The sequence below is a fragment of the Lichenostomus cassidix genome, chromosome 3 (genome assembly GCF_008360975.1).
Source record: "Lichenostomus cassidix isolate B80296 chromosome 3, HeHo_3.0, whole genome shotgun sequence".
Classification (NCBI taxonomy): Eukaryota; Metazoa; Chordata; class Aves; order Passeriformes; family Meliphagidae; genus Lichenostomus; species Lichenostomus cassidix.
Genome location: NC_139483.1, coordinates 45,222,331 through 45,243,245, shown reverse-complemented (window position 1 = coordinate 45,243,245; position 20,915 = coordinate 45,222,331). Strand labels below are relative to the sequence as shown.

General features: G+C 40.7%; 1 protein-coding gene across 1 annotated transcript in view; it reads left to right on the top strand.

The window, feature by feature from the left end:
* The window catches only part of RGS7 (regulator of G protein signaling 7), a 267,321-nt gene extending 257,378 nt beyond the window's left edge, over window positions 1-9,943 (top strand). Inside the window, exon 17 of the mRNA XM_085055561.1 lies at window positions 9,381-9,943. Coding sequence (XP_084911687.1) covers window positions 9,381-9,542 — 162 coding nt within the window. The 3' untranslated portion in view covers window positions 9,543-9,943. The remainder of the gene's footprint in view (window positions 1-9,380) is intronic.
* The last annotated feature ends 10,972 nt before the right edge of the window (window positions 9,944-20,915 follow it).

Sequence of the window (20,915 nt, the reverse complement as noted above, 5' to 3'; positions counted from 1 at the left end):
CAGCTGTTTTCCTGATGCTTTTCTTCCAGTTCTGGAAACCCCAGGCATAAGGGAGTAGCTGCAGTTCCTCTCCCACCAGTGCCTTTGTGTGCAGAGAGGAATTTTCACTTCTATATTTATTTTCATCCTGTAATGTGAAAACTGAAATACCAGACGTTCATTTTGTTCCAATGGGTTTCTTCCAAGTGCAATTCCAATAATACAAACACGTATCATCTACTTTTTCTGTATACTTGTGGTATTGGAAAAAAAAAAGACACCCACATCCGCCACACCCACACCCCCCAACTAAAAAACAAACATGGAAGATATGAATTTTAGATAACTCTTCTGCTGTTGGTCAGAGCTAAGTGGAAAACCAGAAATATTGTTTTCTACTCTCTCAAACCCCATTGGTGTATTAAAAATGTATTTTGGGATTACCATCTGCAAGGAGCGCTGAGCATCTCCAGACCTTTTATTGCCTCAGTTGACATCTCTCACTGTTTTTTTCCTGCCCCAAAGTATGCTTCCACTGAAATGAGAGATGTGAAACCTTGCTTCAAAATGTACTTAGCCTTTGCTCCTAAAATTCTGCTTGCTAGCTGAATTGCAGTGGTGGGATCTCTTTGGTAGGGTGGGTTTGGGGTTTTATTTTGAAAGATGGTTTGGATTTCTCCTGCTTCTTCTCTCATCCCAGACCACAGCATGCACTGGGAATGCACCTTTGTCTCTAGAAAGATTTTGAAGACAACCTCTTTCCTTTTTCCGCAAAAAGCATGGAGTTACTGGAGTGGCTTTGATTATTTTGTGTCTTAATGAGAAAGAAAAAAGCAAGGGTTTGCAAGCCAGAGAACTACAAGGAATATGAGAGAGAGAAGGAAGTGATAAAAGTAACAAAAGCATCTGCTTTTATATCTAAATAAAGATTTTTAATATGTTACCCTAATAGCATTGTGCAAAAGAAAACAAACAAAAGAAAACCAAAAGCAATCAACCAACCAAAAAAGCAAACCAAACCAAACAAAAAAAAAAAAAACAAAAAAAACCCAAAACAAAAAAAAACACCACCAAAAAACAAACCCCACCAAAACAACAAAAAACCCCACCCCACAATAAAAAAATCCCACCAGACAAAGAAAGAAAGAGGAAACAAGAAAGAAGAAAAAACATTTCAAGTCCCAACGTGGTCAAGATATCTGATGTTGCCTGTAGAACCTGCATCCTTTTCAGATACTGAAAGCTCCTGCACCAGGATGGAGGTCCTTACTCCTCATTATGAGGCCATGACATCTTGTTGCATCTGCAAAATCTGTCCGCAGCAGTCAGCATCAGTCCTTCATGTAACACAGAAATGGCTTCTTTTAGCAACTCCATCCCCTGCACACTCCTACCTCCTGTTTTATAGGTACCGACGTGGCACGGCCTGTGTATCAGCACTGATCTACTGCACTACTGCTGCAGGTTTTGGCTAAGGTAAAACATGTAAGCTGAATGGTACTACTTTGAATTGTGTAATGCTCACTATGAAATATATTCATTAGAGAAATTTACTGGATGAGACTATTTTGGTATTCATTATAGCCCATTTTTTGAGAAAACTAAATAGACAATAGAATCAGAATCAAAGGAAGGAAGTCAAAACAATTATCTTTACCACAGCAGTGCAAACTAGTTTGGTGTTATCAAAAGCCTGGTGATTTTTTTCCCCCTCCTTTTTCCTCCCATGGTCCTGAAGTGATCATATACCTCTTCTTCCTATTTGACATTTTCGGTTTTCTTTCCTGCTGAGTCTTGCTGCTGTATGTATTGACAGCTGATCGATATTCATCGGAAACAAATAAACCCGGAATTATGCTCCTCCTCCATACCCTCCGCTGCGGGGATGCTGAGGTGTCTGGGCAGCACTCACGCGTTTCGCTCGCAGCACCAGCTTTGCCCGAGAGCGTTGCGGGTGGCGCGGCGGCAGTGACACCTCGTGGGAGCGCGCAGGAACCGCGCCGCGCCGCATCCCCCGGGAACGGATGCTGCTTCGGCCAGGGAGCAGCAGGGCCCCCGGTGGCCAGGGCAGCACCTCTGTGGCCGCGCTCACAAGAACGCTCCCTGTCCCCTCCCCTGGCAGGTGACAAACCTTCTGTCATATCCCGACGCAATGACCGCGTAAGACTTTTGTCAGGTTGCACCAGAGGAGAGCGTCTGCTTTTAAGACTATTCCCGGGAACCAGTGTCGCTGCACTACACGAGTTTCTTCTAGAATGTTGGGGTCTTTTCAAGATGTGTTTGGTTTGCCAGGAATTTACTTCAGTAGGCACTTGGTTTAAAGAAGAAAAAATCAGACTGCTGTGCAACCAAATATAAAAGTACCCCCAAAGGATGAAGAAATAGCAGCAGCATCAGAGCAAAGCCTGTACATCAAGGTCTGATTGGACTCTGGAGAAGTGCAGAGGCTGAGGACTGATGGAATGAGTGGTTCTATTAGTATCATGCCCCCCCAAGACTGCCCCACTTCCAGCTGGCTGCCCACAGGGAAGGGGAGATTGGAAATTGTGCGTGGGACCACTGAACCTGGTTGTTCCCCTGTTTTCCTCCAGGGCAATGAGATTTTGGTCCTATGATCTGTGAGCTAACAGGCTAGTCTGAAGGAAAGCCATTGCCGTCTACTTCTGATTTTAGGGAGAACCTCTTGACAAAGGCCAAAATATAACTGGTTAACAGCTGTCAGACTGCAGCAGTACAGTCTGTATGGCTCTCCACACTTCATTTGTTCTTCATTTGTTCATTTCTGTACCTTGTTAAGAATGAGAAACCAAATCTAAAAGCTGTGCTTGATTTTCCTGGGCTTCCACCTGTGCATTTGCATTGATTTTTGGCCACTTTTCACCTCTTCTCCAGAGCTCCTACTCCCTCTGATGGGATTGCTGAGAAACTCTGACTCTATATTTCAAACTTTTTCATCTCATTTTTTTATATATCCCATTTCAGCTTTACCAAGGAACCTGCATTCTGCCTGTGAGGACGACAGGCAAACCAGGAATAAGCACCCTAATGACTGCAGATACAGAACCATTCTTGGGAGGTTTTTCTGTGGAGAATCATGGATGAGGGGGATCTACTCCTCAGGTTTGAAAGTCGGAGGATGAAAGAAATGCTTTTTCTCCATTACTAATAGACGACTAACCTTAATAACATAATGTTTAATGAAAAATACTTCAGGTATTCGTATGTAATAGTGTTTTATGTCTGGAGTAGATATTATGAAAAAAAAAATTGTCCTGGCTTTAGGGGATAGAGGGAAAGTTTTCCTTTGCTTGGATATATAGCACTACCCTTTGGGATGGTGTCATTTGATAATTCCTGCCACATGTTCTTATGACTAGGATGTTTTTGTTTCCTTACTGTGTCTCCCCTCAAGTCCTGCTGGGTAATATTTCAGATGGTCATGGTCAGAAAAGGCATGTGACAACTTCCAGATGTTCAAATAATCAAAGCGATCTGCAGATCTAAGGGAGCACACCAACAAACAAACGGAGGATAACTTGAAGGGCTGCAGTCTAGGTGGGGGGTCATGTTCAGAGGTGGTGTAGCAGGCTGAAGGATAGTCTTTTAATATCTGGAGAATTCACTGATGTCTAGATCATTTGCTAAAAATGAGATAATACGATGATGTGGCTGGGCAGGCAGTAAAACCCTAAAACATGGGGTCTGGTTGTGGTTTTCCCACAGCTTGGAGCAGAGCTGGCTTCCCTGGGGAGCAAGGAAGGCTCTCATAGTGTGGAGTAGCTCTGAGCTGAGCTGGCCTCTGGGCTCCAGCTTGTGTGATGCCTCTGGAACTAAGAAATGTGACCATGCCCTGCTGTCATGCACACCACCACGGCATCTGCGGCTGTGTCCTTGCTGAGCTGGGAGTGCCCGAGACAGTGCTGTGTTGGACTGAGAGAGGGGAGGGCACATTTCAGCTCAGAGAAACACATGTGCTTCTGTTTTGCTCCTACCTGGCTTCTATAGGCACCTGTTTGGGTACTAGTAGCTGGTTTTAAGCTGTGTTTTGAGAGTCCTTAATCAAAGCCCTTCATCACCCCAGGTGATTTTTGTTAGTCCATCCTCTCAGCTTTATAGAAACAGACAAGACAATTGAAAATGTGCAGTGGGACACAGCATTCCTCTTTGGGAATGCAAAACCATTCATCATCAAGATTTTAAAAGCTCATATTAGTCACTGGCAACCTGGTGTTTGTAGAGGTGAATGAGCATGAATGTGTGGTGCAGTGTGTGTGGAGCAGCAAGCACGAACACCAGGACAGAAGATGCACGTTGCTTCTGTGACACAGACTGAGCAGTCATGTCTCTGGTCACAGGAGGGAACATGTTCCCACCCCACAGGATCCTACAGCAAGTTTCCTGATGCCTTTTTGTATGCTGGCATTTGAAGTCACAGTGCCTGCATTGCTGGCACATCCTTTGAAACAGATGTTCTCTGCATCTGCCCGCTGTGTATGCAACTGGCACAGCTCTGCTGGAAGATTGCTTTCCAAATCCTTCCAGTGATGGGAAGAATGGGCACTATTACTTCTATAATTTCTACTACTAATAATTTGTTTGGAAACATCACTGACTCAAAACCTGGCTTGGCTGCTGATGGAGAAGGGAAGATCTGCTCATGTTGAGAGAGCTGCTAGAGTTTTGAGCTGCAGGCTGATACTTTTTGAAGTGTAACTATTTGGGACATTACTGCCAACTGCTCCTTCCCCTTGGTAATAAGGTTTTATGTGAGTTTTGTGTAATCATATATGGGTTTTTTGCTGCTTGGCAGGTAATAATGTAGTGTGTTAGCAAATTCAGTTCCAACTACAAAAAAAGAACAATTTTGTGATAATTTGTCTGTCATCAATGGCTGCTTTTGTCACTTGGGTTCTCCATATGGCATTCCTCAAGCACCTGGAGAATTTCTGACCAAATTAGTTTTTGGTTTTGTGCAAAGAATACCTTTGTATGTGCATGGAAGGGGAACGACCAATACACTGCTCTCCTGGAGAATCAGATCATGGTGCCTGTGTGCTTGGAGGAACCTCATCCTGAGGAGGGCACTGGTAGCAGCGGCAAGGCCTTGGAAGAGACACACCACAACATGGGCAAACACCCAGAAGTGAGGAGGATGCTGCAATGCATGAGAACACTGATACCTGAATGTACTTCAGGAAAGTGGTGGCCATGAAAAGTTAGGTCTGGATTGTATGACAGGTATTTATCGTGATGGGTCATCTCTCTCCTCATCCATGTCTGTAAGATGTAAGAGAAGGTCATCTTATGTAGTAAACTGAAATGTTTTGGAGGCCTGTGTTCTTCTACTAACTGGGGCATCAACAGCACATGCTTCCCTCATTTATAATGTGGTTGTCAAGGCTGCAAGCTCTTTGCCCATGTCCACAGAGAAAGTTATAATTATGTATGTATGGTAAATTAAAAATGGAAACCATTCATTGCGCTGGAAGCCAACTCCAGAAAGGACAGATGGGGAGATGTGATAAGGGAAATAAAGCTACTACAAACCAGAAAACTGTGGGAAAAACAAACTAAGTGGCCTCTATCTACCAACTACCCATCTGTTGGTCATCCACAAATCTCTCTACTAGCTACGTATTTGGATGTTACTATTTAAAAAATGGGCAAAGCAGCAGCATGGAGAAGTCTGGCTGGGGCAAAACAAAAGCGGCTAAAGGACCTTTTTACTGTCTGGTAAATTCATGCCTCGTCTCCCTTCAAGATTTCATAGTTTAGAAGGAATTTCAATTTGTTCTTCAAAAGATGCGTCAGTCTGTTCTGGATTAAGAAGACAATATGCCTTCCACATTTACTCCCCCTGCAAAGACTGATTTTTGGAGGATTTGCTAGTCACTTCATTTCAGACACATTTCTTAACAAGTTGTCTTTTTTTGTCGTTAAACTTAGACTCTGTCCTTCCTGAATCCTATAAGGCTCGTTCTGTGGTGTTTCTCCTTTCATGGTCATTACTGGTACATACTCGCTGCACTCATTGTGCTCTACTAAAATTGTTTTGTCAGGGTAAAAATTGCAAATTAAAATACTCTCTCAGAGGACCCCAAATGCAATTTCGTAACAAAAATTCCCCAGTCCTTTCCAAACAATTTAAAATTGATGATAAATCTTTCCTTTACTACCAGATGTGATCTTCCCAAAGCTGCAGACATAAATAATCTCTCTGAATTTTCCAGCTATTTCAATATCCTATCCATACTGAAACCAGCCTGTGCCCCTGCCACCTATTCAGGGAAATTTGCAAACAAGGCCTATGACTGTCATTTTTAACCATTAAAATCAATGGTCATACATATTTAAATTTACTTTCTCAGTTTTCATTCCCTTCCATTGCTTCTTTGCAGCTGAACCTCCATTTTCTCCCTTTTTAATGGGAACTTAGGAAGTTCCCTCTATTTTCCTATCTCTGCCTTTTCCTTCTTTAGTGTTTCTAGTCTCTTTCCCTTCCTCTTCTTTTAATAGCTATCATTCTCTGTTGACGGCAGATCTTGGCTATATCCTGATAAAATCAACCAGAAAGGTTTTCCTTGGAATTTTAGATGTGTTTCCATATTGGTTTTTCTTTCCACTCCTCTCCTTTTTCTTCTTCATGCCTGGCTGACCGATTTAAACAAACATTTTCAGAACAACTTGTCCTCAGCTGACTAAACTGGTAAATAACGGATAAATATAGTTTCAATTGGGAACAGCTTTCTGGCAAAGGATGGAGAACAGTGCTAAAGAAGAATTTTTCTCACCTTGAGTCATGGGACCTGGTTGGTTAAATTAAAACCATTTACTTAACCTGCGCATGCAACACACAAACATCAGAGATTCCTTTGCTTGTGCTGATGCTTTGTGCTGCCTACAGTACCCTTGCTGTTGTGAAACACAAATAGACCAAGTTTCTTTCTTTGAATCAAAGGCAGCAGAAATCTAATTTATATATTTTAGCAAAGGCCCAGGCTTATTTTTTAGTAAATCTTTTTTTCCCCTCCACCTAGAAAGCTCTGTCATAAGCTTCAAGCTTCAACATGTAATGATAGAATTATAAATTCCTTGACGTGCTAAGGCTGACTACCTCCTATCATAACTCAATCTCACTGTGACACACTACTGTCTTCTTACCAAAGTGCACTGCACCAAGCATACAAAAGGCATGTTGCTATGTTTGTTAGGATGATAATTTGCACATTTGCTATGCATTCAGAGGACTTCTATAAATATTTTTATATGTGTTTATTCATACAGAGGGGTTAGAAATCTAAATATTATAGTGCTTCTGATATATAGAGAGAAAATAAAAACCCAATTCACAATAGTAAGTCATTGTATTGTGAATTTTTATTGTAATAAATTATAGCAATAGTTCACACAACCCAGCTATTATCTCAGATTGTCTCTCTGCAGAATCACAAAAACAATCTGAGTCATCCTGACTTGATTCATGTTCAGTTCCTGTTTGGGAAGACTTCCCTCACCATCAGGCTGCCTGGTAGCACTTTTGTTTTCTGTGAAAGCTCAAATTCTGTACAACAGTCCCACAGCCTATGGTGCGTTCTGCAGCATGAATCATGGAAAATATGCATCCCTGTTTGTTTGCAGCTGGTTATTTTTGACAAAGTCCATGTGGAAGGAGAGCTATGCAATTTTTTCCTGCATGAGATGTGTCTTTTTAGTACACTGATGGGAATGGATTAATAGAGACTTATCAAACATATCAACAGATGCTCTGCATTTCAAAGAGGGAATAGAAGTGGAGTTGCCATGCAGAGCCAAGGCTGAGTATCAACCATACTCAGAAAGAAAGTGATTTTGTCTTTATGAATAAAGCAAGACACAAGAGGGTTGTTTCTGTTTCTCCCCGGGTCCTCTTCATGGCCTGTCACTAAATTCTTGCCAAACTTTTATTTAGGTTTGTTTTGGCTTTCATTTCACCTGCATATAATATATGTTATATGAATTAGTACATGCAGAATATATTTATACGAATTAGTTCATGAAGCTAATTAATTAATAACTGCTGCTCTTACCTGAAAAGCCTGACAGGAGCAGAGAAAATTACTTGCACTTGCTGCTCTTCCTTACATCATAGGAGAGAGACCTCTCTGAGCTGAAAATGCAGCACAATAACTTTACATAACACCTTAGACTTGAAGTGCATAATAATGTGTGACTTCAGGGAAATGAAGGTATGCAGAGCAACAAGGACACTGGCTAATATTTCTGCAGTTGAACAGTTCAGCAGTGAGCAGCTTTGCTTCTGACAGTGTCCTGCAAAAATACAGCACAAACTTTACTATTAGCAATAGAGGCATAAAATCATCACTTAAAACCTTCCAATGATTACAAAGATTATGGTTACCATCTAAAATGAGGATTAAGGGACTTTAGAAGCAAAAATTTGAAGTGTTTGATCCTTCGATACTATATGACTGAGCAACAGTCATTTATCCAGTGGGCAAAAGTGAAATCAGGTGCAGAGAAACAAGTTGTAGGGGCTGAGTGTGCTGTGGGGAGCCTGCTTCACCAGAGGGCAGTGGTCTTAAACTGGATATGCTAGTTAATGTCTGGGGCATTAGCTGAGTGTCAGCTCCAGGAAAAAAAGTCGTTGGAAACTAATGTAACCCCTGGGAATATGGATTTTTGGCATGGAGGCCTGGTTTCCTCTATGTGTTTGTTGAGCTCTGAAGCACAGTGTTTGCTTCAGGCACTCCTAAAGATTGCTCTGAGACCAACCAAAAGGCTGGAAACCATCTTTGCATAGAAGTGGTAGGTGTGCAATCGTTTAAGCATACCAACAAAACGTTTAAGGATTTTGGTTATAGATGGTAAGTATTTACTTCAGGACTAATGCTCTTCCAATCTAGCAAGTAAAAATATAAAAAGATCTGGTGGCTGTAGCTGGATAAATGCACCGGATGAGAAGGCTACACATTTCACCAGGGGAATACTTAGCTACTGGTGTGGATTTCAAGAGGTTATTGTGGCTTTTCTACCATTAGCAATTTTTAAATCGAGAATAGATGTTGTTGGGTTTTTTTAATCTAAAAAATTTACTCAAGTTTAAACTGGATCAAATTCAAGGATGTTCTCTGTCCTAAATTATGTGGTTAAGTGACCACACAGTGACTCCTGGTTTTATAATCTGAAAATCCTTTTGCTCTGACAAATAGGGCTGGAGGAGCTTTTCCTATGATTGATGACTTGGATTCATGGATGCACACTGTGTTTGCTGGGGTCAGCACTCACCTTTCTTCCTTCTGAACCAGCTTAGCACTGACTGTCCAGGCTGCAGAGCTGTACTAAGCAGACCTGTGCTGCCTAGCCCAAGGATGCTCCTTTTTCACTTATTTCTCTCCTCCCAGGCTGGAACCCCACATTCCTTTTTCCGAGGAGCCAGGAGCCACCTTGAACCGGGGAACTTCTGTAGCGCTTTGAGAGTAACCATTCACAAAGACCTTACATCTCTGAACTACAGCACGCACAAAGAACACTTTTTTTCTAACAACTATAAAATGCTGCAATAAGCTTTGCTCCAATGAAACCTCTCTTAGTGATAGTGGAGCTTTGTATGTTAGCGACAAAGTATTTGACTATCAGATAATCGTGATTATATGTTCTTTCCAGAACATCTTGCATTATTTAAGAAGAAAATCAAACTCCAGTCAAGTTGTTCAGAGGTTTTGAAATATTCAGATGCAGAGCTCCAAGCTTTAGCCATTGGGGTACAGTGCAAAATGCTGCTAAGCAGGCGGTAGGCTCAGGATTTATTGCAGTGACTGAACTTACAAACACAGAAAGTTCACAGAAAAGCCTGCTCTTGTGAACTTTCAACCAGCATTTGCAAACGAAGAAGCCATAGATTACTTATATAATAAATGGATGCATATCTGTCCAAACGTTCAATAAAGATACTGTGTGAGAAGCATGAAACAAGTCATTTTCCTCTGCAGTAACAATATATTTCTTCTACTATATACAGGACAGTCATAATAGCAGTTTGAATCTTTTGAAGTTTCTATTATTCAGAAGGTGATGCTTTGACAACAATTATACCCAAAATACAGGTATTAGAATGGGAACTTTCGGGTTAGATGAGACTAAGATCTGGTAATGATTGAATTCTCTTTAATTGTTATTGATATATATGCACCCTTTAAATAAGATCTTGATACTAAAAGGTAAACTGAACTGTGCAATGTGATCCAGTAAAACCTGTTTTTATGAATGCTCTTTGAACCCTGGAAGACACGGGGACAGTGATGCTATTGATTTCCAAAGGTCAGATCACCTGTTTCTGGTTACTTTGGCTAACGGAGTGTGCTTGGAAAGGAGAGCACTATTTGGCCTGCAGTTGCCATGTACCCTTACAACCACCTGCTCCCTCTGGCTCCCCTGCAAAGTACTCATCAAGTGCACATTACATCTACACCAGCACAGTAATGGTGATTTTCATCTCCCAGTTGGTCCCAGAGACAAGAACACAACCTCCAGCCCCAGGCTGACACTTACTGCCCTACTGCTGGCACAGCCAGCTCCGGGTCTGGCAGTCTGGTAAGATGAGTTGAAAATAAATGTTTCTTCCACATGCACTCATGTTCCAGTTGCAACTGAAATATATTGGAGAAGTTTTCTCTCTCTGAATGTATCTTCACATATCTGCATTTCAGATTAATGCTGTTGCCAATTCACTTCACATTTTGCATTATACCAAATACCTACTTCATGTGTTGATATTTGGGGTCGACAAGAGCAGGAGGGAAGTGAGGAGAGGGAAGAGACTTGAATGACTTGTGCGTGTATTAGCTGCATTTCTAAACTTGGGTTTAGGTCTATTGAATCATTGGCAGCACAATTTCAGTCCCAGAACTGGAGTGGTGGGTGCCTGTCAAGACTGGGCAGTTCCCAGGATGGGCGCCCATTCTGTCCCACTGCCACTAACCACACCTGGAGCATTAGGTCTGCTGCTCTGTAAGCACCAGTCTGCTCATTGACCTTGTTTACATCTTTTCACTTGAGCACACACAGAGAAAATGCTTCTTTTGAGTCTAGCCACTTCATCCTGAGAGGATACATAGATGCCTGTGCTTCTTGCAACCAGAGGACTCCCAAAGCCTTGCATTTTTGAACAGGTAAGTGATGGAAGGGATGGATCTGCAAAGGTAAGAAGGACATTTCTCAGAGCTGGAAATTACAGCACAAGTCTTGTTAAGTTCCCGAGCTCCAACTTCATGGATTGCAGTGGAGCACCTCTGCCACACTAAATGCTGCTTTACTGCTGCTATCTCTATCAGACAAGGAGATTCTACAGTGGTTGCAAGCCAAAGATACCACTCCATGGGATGCTATTAGAATAGCAGAAGGTGAAGCCAGATGATGGAAAACACATTTGTCAAGAGTTTGGTGTGACAGACATCCATTCCTGAGCCGTCATGTGCTGTAGTATCTGTTTTACATTCCTACACAGGGTTTTGTAACAGTTAGAGGAAGTGGTCAATCCTTTCAAATTTGAGAAAGCCATGCTGGCACTGATTTCTGTGGCTTCAGTCATGTGTCAAGAGATTATTTGTGCTGGCAAGTGAGTTCAATACATGTCTACATTCTTGATACTTCAATCTCAAAAACTTTGCTAGAAGAGATGCCAGTAAACTGTTATTTTCTCTAAGTACCAGTTCTCAGTAGATGTAATCATAATAACAGCCATCACATTTGTGGTTACACTGGCCAACAAGGGTTGAAATCTTGGCCCTGTTGAAATCTTTGGTAAAGATTTGGCTGAGAAGTGCAAATTGGTTTCCACACAAAAATAAAAGTATGGAACGAAAAAATAGAGTTCTGTGAAATAACAGTAAAATGTTTTTCATTTTCAACATCCTGGATGTCAATGCCCTTACTCTATAAAAAGTTCAAATTTGTTTGTGCTACAAGGAACCCCCCAAATCCAGTTCATTCCTCATTTCCATATCCATCTCCAAACCAAAAATCCTGTCAGGACTGTGTTTTAACCCAGATGCTGGCAGAACTACAGCCCAGCTAGGTACCAGACATCAATCAGGGGTGATGGGGAGAGTTATATGCCAACTGAATACTTTATGGGGAACACAGAGATTTGTTTCATGTTCTTAAAAGCCGCTGATCCACTGGAGGGTATCCAACCTTCAGACAGAAAATTTCGTGATTGTAGAGGTGATCTAACAAGTGCCCTGTGCTAACAAAAACAAGTTTGTGCCTTGGTTTAAACTAATTTAGGAAGCCAGCTCTGTAAAACAAATTCCTGTGGCACCAAATATCTAAACCATGAAAAAAACTATGGAGCATCAGGTCTTTGACCTGTAAGCCACAGGAGATTCCAGACCAAATGCTCTTAAAAGTTGAGTTGGACATGCCTCGCTTTTTGATGACCACAGGAATTACTATTAGCATGTTACACAAAGATTCAAAAATGCTGCCAAAAATTAAAGGTTAAGTGAGATTTCTCCGTTCTAGGCTCTTTACCTATTTCCCTCTAGAATTAGCTTCTATTTATTCGTGATGCTGATTTATTTTAGTTGCTCTTCGCAGATTTGCCCAAAAACGTGGGCAGCATGCAGCAGGAGCAACAGCAGATGGCAGCACCAAGCTGCTGGATCGGGGCTGTGAGCACGAACAGTGATGAACAAAAGTTTCTGAGAATTTGCTTGCTTTCAGATCTTCTTTTCTCCTGTTTCGTTGGATATTTTTTTCTTATGATTTTTCTACTCACTAATGGAAGAAAAAAAAAAAAAAAGACAAGAAAAGAGCAGCAGATGAGGGAAGTCGCTATGTCAGGTCATCCTGTATTGATTTAGTAGAAGATGGTAAGACCTGAGGTGACCTGCTGAATATATGACATGAGGTTATGGCCTAGCCTACCGGCACTTCACGTTGTATTAAACACTCCACAGGGGCAACATCTGGAGGGTTAAACAACTGCTGGGTAATGCAATTTTAAATACCACTTCATCAAAGTAATAGACTCCACAGGACCCTCTTGGGATCAGTAAACTGATGTGTTCCAGGCTTTGTGTGCTGCAGCCCTTTTGTGTAACACATTAAGGAGACCCTGATAGCTCTCACTTTAGTGGAATGATGGAACCGAGGTTTGCAAATTCATCTACAGAACAATGCCTTGTTGAGCCTGGGATCAAACACATGGCCTTTATGATTTTTTTCTTCTTTTTTTTTTTTTCTTCCTCAAAGCTTGATATTTTGTGTATCCAAAATTATTGTGTGCTAAGGAAAATATTTTAGAAGAATAGATTTACTCTTGAGTCTGTTTTAACAGCAATGTATGAGCTTCCAAAGGAGATCTCATCCATGCTTTCTGTTCTCCAGGGAAGTTAGAGAGGAGCGAGCAAATCTTCTATGTGCTCTACATAACCAGCCAAGCTTTCATTCTGAATAACAAAAGGATTCCTCAGGCCCTTACCAGACCTGGCTCCTCTCCTGCATTCTTCAAATACAATCCCTCCAGCAACACAAATCATGAAGTAAATGCAGTCTCCAATTTGGTCGACCATGGAGGCTGGTGCCACCATGCAGCTGCAACTCAGTACACCTGACAAGTTAGTAGAATGGTGTGCAATTTTTCAAAATAATTCCTTCCACTATTTCAGAACTGCTAAGCAACAATTAAGAGAAGTTCCATTAAATAATTTATCACTTTAATCACAATGAATAATTAATCACTTTGAGAGAGGACAGCCCAAGAAGTTTTTCTATTGCCTGCTAATGCAACATTTGCTTTCTGATTTCTAATCTAATAAAACCCTTAGCAAATGCAAATCCCTGCCTCTGGGCAGGCAGAATTTGATAGCTGTCACTGATTGAATGTTGTCACCATCAGGAGCATATGGAAGGACACTTGGTAACTCCTTTCCAGGGAGAAAAATATAGGGTAAAGCTTGCAGCTGGCATGAGCCAGCGTTGTTTGGCCGAAGTCAATGCAAAGGCTTCAGTTCTTGCCAAGCGAGTGCTGTTCCTTGCTCTTGCCCTCACTTGGAGATCCTTCTCTTTGCTTCACTGAGATAATTCCAGATTAAAAGGCAGAGGAAAATTCCTCAATTACCTGGCACAGTTTCAGTCCAGAAATTCTTGGTAATTCTCTTTGTGATGCCTTTTATAGAAGGATATAGTAATAGAGGAGCAGAAGGAGTTCTGAAGCTGGCAGTAGCCACCACTGCCATTTTATTTTTGTTATTAGGTATTTGTAAACTTTGGGAGGTTATAGAAAGACCAGAGAAATGGCTTGTTTTATCTCTGTCTCGACTGAGCTATATAAAATAATCTTCAGCTACCATAATATCAACAGGAGCACAGGCCTGAGTTATTGCTGAAGTGAGTGCTGCAGCAGCACTTGACATCCTCCATGCCATTCCTGCACAAAATATTTATATCAGGTAGTATTGCCCACAGATGATTCTATTAGGTAACTATTCTTTGGAATTAGTAACATTTTTGAATGTTTATATATGAAAGGTGCCCTCCCTTCTCTAAACTAGTTTGTGGCCTGTGCTTTAGAAACCGAATCTATTAAGAATGGAGGCATATGAGCTGCTGTAATTTACTTACTGAAATTATTTTCCATCACTCATTACTGCTGAGGAGACCACGGCTGCCCTCCATCTGTGGAGAACTCTTCATAAGAAAATGGGGAGCAGTAGGGAAACAGCATGGATTCTCCAAAGAATGCCTTAGTTTATTTATTTATTTCAAATGTCTTTCATGTCTTGGCTTTGTGCATCTTTTCCAAGAAGTAAATGCTTCACAGATGGAAAGAAGCAATTTTCAGTTGTAAAAATTCTAAACAGTTCAGGTGAAATGAAAAACAGAGCTTCCTGGAGATATGCCAGCATTTTCCTTTTGTTCACTTTTTTTTTTTTTTTTTGCCCCAGCCTCACTTTGATTGTGAAAATATTCACCCACCTTCAGACTTCATAGCATGAGAAATGCCCTTCCTGGGGTCTAATCCATGCCTGAGGTATCACTGCAGATCGATTAGAAGGGAAGGCTCCTATTTCCACATAGGCTTTACACATCTGCTCTGATTTTCTGCAGGATGGATCCTCAGTAACCCTCCTGCAAAAATTGAGTCTTATATAAACCCAGCTTATACTGGCATAGCTCCTCTTCTGAAGGGAGCTCTGCTATGTTGTCATCAGGAAAAGGTCTAATTTGTCCACTGATACTCTGTTTTCTGTCAATTCATAAGGTTAGGTAGTGAAATTAGGGAAAAAGATCATGGTTGATTGGTGAGAAAGAGTAATGAGCTTATTTCTGGATTCCTCCTGCTGATAAAACCTTTTAGGATTTATGGCAGATCAAATTAGCAGGAGCTTTAGTTAATACCCTCATAACCTTTGGATATCACACGCTGCCTATGAGGCAGTAAAATCTACTGCACACTCCCCACGGGGAGCTTAACTCATCCTCCAGGATATCTGCCTTGGAGCCAAACACCCATGGCCAGACACCTACCCATCCATGGCCTCCTGTGTGCAGACTGAAGCACAGCAGTGGACAAAACAGCATCTCCCTTGCCCTGCTGGTGGCCATGAGTATGGAGCTGGAGCAATCCCCACTTGGGGCAAGCATCTGCAATGAGCAGAACAAGCACAGGGCACCGGAGCAGCTTCTGGGTGCTGAAGGGGTGAGTCCAGTTCCCTGGGCTCTAAACCATTTGGGACACTCAGGATCAGAGACTGAGAAAAGTAGAGAGGGTGGCTGTAATGATTAGCTACTGCCACATCTTGGGGAACACAGCTCTGAAACACACTGATGCCGAAAGCTCAGTCACTGGCGCCCTTTGGATATTGCAATGGTTTTACGATGCACATTTGACAAGCGTGTCGTGCGAGGGTCTGCGGGAAGAGAGTGAAACACTCAGCAGCGGGTGCTGAATCAGAGTCTGAGTGTGTAACCCAAGGTCATTTGGTATAAAGTCAAGGACATTCCCTTAAAAATGTTGAGTTGTGCAGGAAATGTCTGGTTACATGTGTAACCGTTTGCATGATATACAAACTCATCAGGCTCTGACTCCTAAGTCTTATGACAATAATGCATTTTCTTCCAGACATGTTCAATTGCATATCTGATACACATATTGCTCGGCCAAAATGACTTGTTAGTGATTTATCTGGAATATCCAGCCTTTACCATATGACATCACCTCCTCAACTTGATGAAAAAAAGGTTTAGACTGAATTCTTCCCATTAAAAATAATGGGACAATGGTTTCTTGATGCCAATATTTACTGATATCAAAGCAAAATATTGTCTTGGTTATTTGTCTTAATTTAGCCCAAACAGTACACAAAGCACAGTGTACAAAAACAATATGTTCCTTCTTCTAAACCAGATCATCACTTACTAATTGCTATATGATTTGAATGAAAACAGAGGCATGATTCAGTTATGCTTCATACAAATTATCTCACTATATTTGTTTTCTTTTCTTTCTGATTGATAGAAGGGCCATACAATATTACTTTCTATATCTGCCTTCACACAGAATCTCAGACGGATTGCTTTTAAACTATCCGTTAACAAAATACGGAAGAATGAGACCCAGATCCTTTGCTAAGTTCCATAAGAAGCAGTTACATTATGTAAATGTAATGGTATATATACAGGTAGTAACATATGTAGTGTGTGTGTCTCTATGTGTTTACCCACACATACATAATTAATTTTTATACTTTAACTAACGCTTACAGATCTCAATAGTATTTGAATGTTCATAAAATTCAGGTGTTGGATTTGGATAGGTTTTGCACAGATCATTCACTGTGTATAAATCCAACATAAAATCCAACCTAGCATTTGGGCAAGTCTAAGTGAGAACTGATGGGCTCAGAGACAATCCTTTGCTTTTGAGCATGGACCTGAAGGCAGACATGAATTTTGTTCTGTTTAGAAACTCACATGGAAACCAAGGGTTGCAAGCTCTAATAAAGCATCAGAAAAAATAATTTCAAGCAAGGACTGACATGTGCATACTTAGAACACTTTGTGAGAACTAGTCTGCTTCCAGCACACCAGAAAGAGAAGACTTGAGCCAAGATTTTTTACGGAGGACACATTTGACAATGAATGAAACTGCCTCTTCTCTCTTGCCTTTCCACTGTTTAAGAAATCTATATCAGAAGTTACAAATGCATTTTTCTCAGACCTTTCTACCACAGCACCCCTTGTTAACAGGCATTGAGTAGATCTTTGCTTCCATCTACATCAGGCAATTTCTCCTCCTGCCTCCTCTCAAGCAGCTCCTATTCCAGGCTCCTGCACCAAGGAGGGTGTGGTGCAATGGGAACCACGTTCTGTTAATGATGAACACATCAAAGCCCATTCGTCGACAGCTTTTGGACTTCAATGACTATAAACAAGCCCAAACCATGCCACACACATCCAAAACTAACTTTTAGCCACAGCTCACACATTGCTACTTCTGTGTGGAAGGAGGATTTCTGCCTGGCTGCCACTAGATGGAGTGAAGCCAAAACTGTAGATTTTATTAGTCTTGTGATGGAAACATCCTTTTCCTGTCAAGGTTTGGAGTTTTCTTGGTTAGTTTTTGGGGGGTTTTTTTGGTTTGATTTGTTTTACGTGGTTTTTTTTTGTTTGTTTGTTTGTTTTTTGGGGTTTTTTTTGTTTTTTTTCTCTTAAATAAGTCTATTAATCTGAGAACTAAGCCTGTCTGGTTCTGGCGTTAAAGAGCCCTGTTAGTGTGCTGCATTGATTTTTAACTGTGGGTTCACTCAAAGGATTGATGATACGTGGACTTTCCATTCTGTACACCACAGAACTGGGGTCAAATTCTTGATAAACTGCTTCCTTTTTTTATCTTCCATCACCCAATTCAGATGAGTAAATGAGTTTCAACTATGGAGAGGGTCCTTAGCGCTGTGACTACACAGATACACAGGTTCTATCTTCAGGCTTCTAAGGTAGATCATTAATATCTAGTGGTGCCGACAACCTTCAAAGAGTTTAAGCAACAGTCTGTCTTCCCTTTTTCTCTTTCATTTTTTTAGCACACCTTTTGCACTTGCCCATGTGTGCAGCTAAACTCCCATCCTCTGCTCAACCAATTACATACTCATAATACATGGGGAAATCACAAAATATTTCTTATTGGTGTGCAGTGTATTATCAATCATTGTTTTCACAGCACAGTTGGTATTCCCCAACGTGCTCAGCATTGCCTTCTTAGTTTTGTTTCCATCTAGGGGAGTTTTGTTATTACTCTAAGTGGCAGGTGACAATAAGATAAGAGTTATGGTTTCTGAAAATCTAGTACATACAGATGTGTATTTTGAAAAGTACAGTGCAGTTTGCATGGTGGTCATACCTACATAAAGTTCATTACACTGTTGGTTTTTCAATTATACCAAATCTGCATATGCATGAAACAGCAGAAATCCCTGAAAGTCCAAGGGTGTTTTATGTACTCTGTTGCTTAGTTAATAGAATAGAATAGAATAGAATAGAATAGAACTGAATAGAACAGAATAGAATTGAATGGGACTACTTGAGTTGGAAGGGACCTACAATTATCTTGTCCATCAGCCTGACCAAGGGCTGACCAAGTTAACAGATGATGTTAAAGGCATTGTCCAAATGCCTCTGAACACTGAAAGTGTTTGGGCATTGCACACATCTCCAGGAAGTCTATTCCAGTGTTTGACCACCCTCTCATTATCCACTAAAGTCCTAAGAACCTTTATGTCCTGCTACATCTTATTTGGCAAGAAAGTAAGCAATTCATTCATACTCTTCCTTGAATCTGAATTACAAGCTATTTTTTACTTTTATTCTTTCTGAAGCAGGAAACACTACTACTTTACAAACTTTGAAGGCTTTCTGCTAACCAAATGAAAACCTTGTAGATCTCTGCTACTGCTAATATTCTTTCAGATGAGGCTGCTTGGTTGTTACTTCTTTTCCACCAAGTGAAGCTCCTTTTCACAGAACTCAGTGATGAAATGATTTAAGGCAATAGCTGGTCAGAAATCCAAATACATCTCATCAAGAGCCTTTTAAAAGAAAATTTTGTTGAGGAATGTTTCTGCTTGAAGAATAATCTTGTCTTTTCTCCAGGAAGTCTTGAACAGATGCAGAAAAATCAGAAATTTTGCAACATCAATGTATCTACTTTAAATATTATGTTGTGGTATTTTTGCATATTTTTAAGAAGGCAATGAAATTACTAATTATAACAGAACAAGAGATAATAAATATAACTATTATTAATTGATTGATAGTTTGACTGTAAACACCATTTTGTTTGAAATTTTAAAACTGATTAGAGGAAATTACAGGGCAGCAAAAAAAGTTGACATTTCAATGTAGAGTGCATCAATTTGAAACAAAAAATTGATTTCCACTGTTTCTGTCTGAAAGAGTATTTCAACCTCTTCTAGAGAGCTCCCCATGTCAAACACCTACCTCTCCATGTTGTGCATGCACGCTTCAAGACTGCCAGGGTTTAACAAAGAGGGACAGATAGTGAGTTGTGCAAGCAAAGCTGATTTTTTTCAATTCCAAGAGTAGTGGAGCCAGGCAAGAACCAGACATTCTCATCATGGACAGGACAGGAAGAGTGGGCAGGAATATAGGAGAGAAAGAGACAAGGAAATGCATTCGGAAGGAATAGCAAGGAAATAGCAGTCCAGGCTTGCTGCTTCTGGGACTTCCAGGGGGACAGAGAAATTGGGCTGGGCTGCCTCCAGCCCAGGACTATGACAGCATCTCACATTCTAGCTCTTTTTCCAGCAAAGCAGTGGAAACATCCAGCTTAGACCTCTGGTACAGGCAGTCTGATTTCTAACCAAAAGCATGACACTCGCAGCGACCAAATTATTTTTCTTACTAAAACTCTAAGCTGGATGGAGCTGTCATATCGTGACTTCCCAATTAGGACTTTGGCAAGGCTATCCTAAGTGTTACAGGACGTTTTGACACAAAAAATAAAGGGTTCATTGACACTTCTTCATTGACAATAGTTTTCTGATTATCTTATCTCCCTCTTCTTTGACAATCCTGCTGTACTAGTGGTTCAGTATCCCATCTTATGAACATCAGGTACATCAATAGCCCTTGAAATTAGCATAGACTTTCAGGTCTCTCACACATCTTCTAACTATTCCTCACCCTATTTTCTCCACAATAGTGGGCACCACTGTATTAAAAATGCTAAGAAGGAGTTTGTGATTATTTGTTGCTTTTATTATACATTGACTGTAACCATTGGTATCCATATACATTTCTAACCTGCATGGGTGGTGTACCTACAACAACTACCTAACTTCAGTTTCTTAAAGATCACATCAAATACAAAATACTTTGTGAGCTTTTTTGATACTCAGTGGAGAGAAAGAAGCACTTTTATGAGGCAAATAATTTCTTTTGATGCCATGTGTGAGGCTATGGTACCAATAACTCCAGGGGTATCTTTTTCCTTCTGCCAGTCAAAAAGGGGACCTAGGTGACTAACTTAAAGTAGATAATTCATACTTTATCAGGTAAAATGGTGTCAGATGAATCCCAACAGCTATGTTGTAACTTTATCTTGTAGTAAAAAATGGGGGTTTGGCAAGCAAAAAGCTCTGTATTGGAATATAGCTAAGCGTACGCTAATGCAGATGTATTTAAATATTAATGACTCTATCCAAACCCCATAAAAGTACAACTATATTATTCCAATAATATTCTAATAATATAATAATAACAATTCTTTGCACCAAGTACATTCTCTTTCGTTTTTGACCTACCTTTCTCTCTCTTCACAGTCTGGAAGACATCACTACCTAAATACTTGGTATGTGGTCATAGTTTTTTAACTTACTGAAGAAAAACTATTTGGAAACACCGCACTTTCTTCA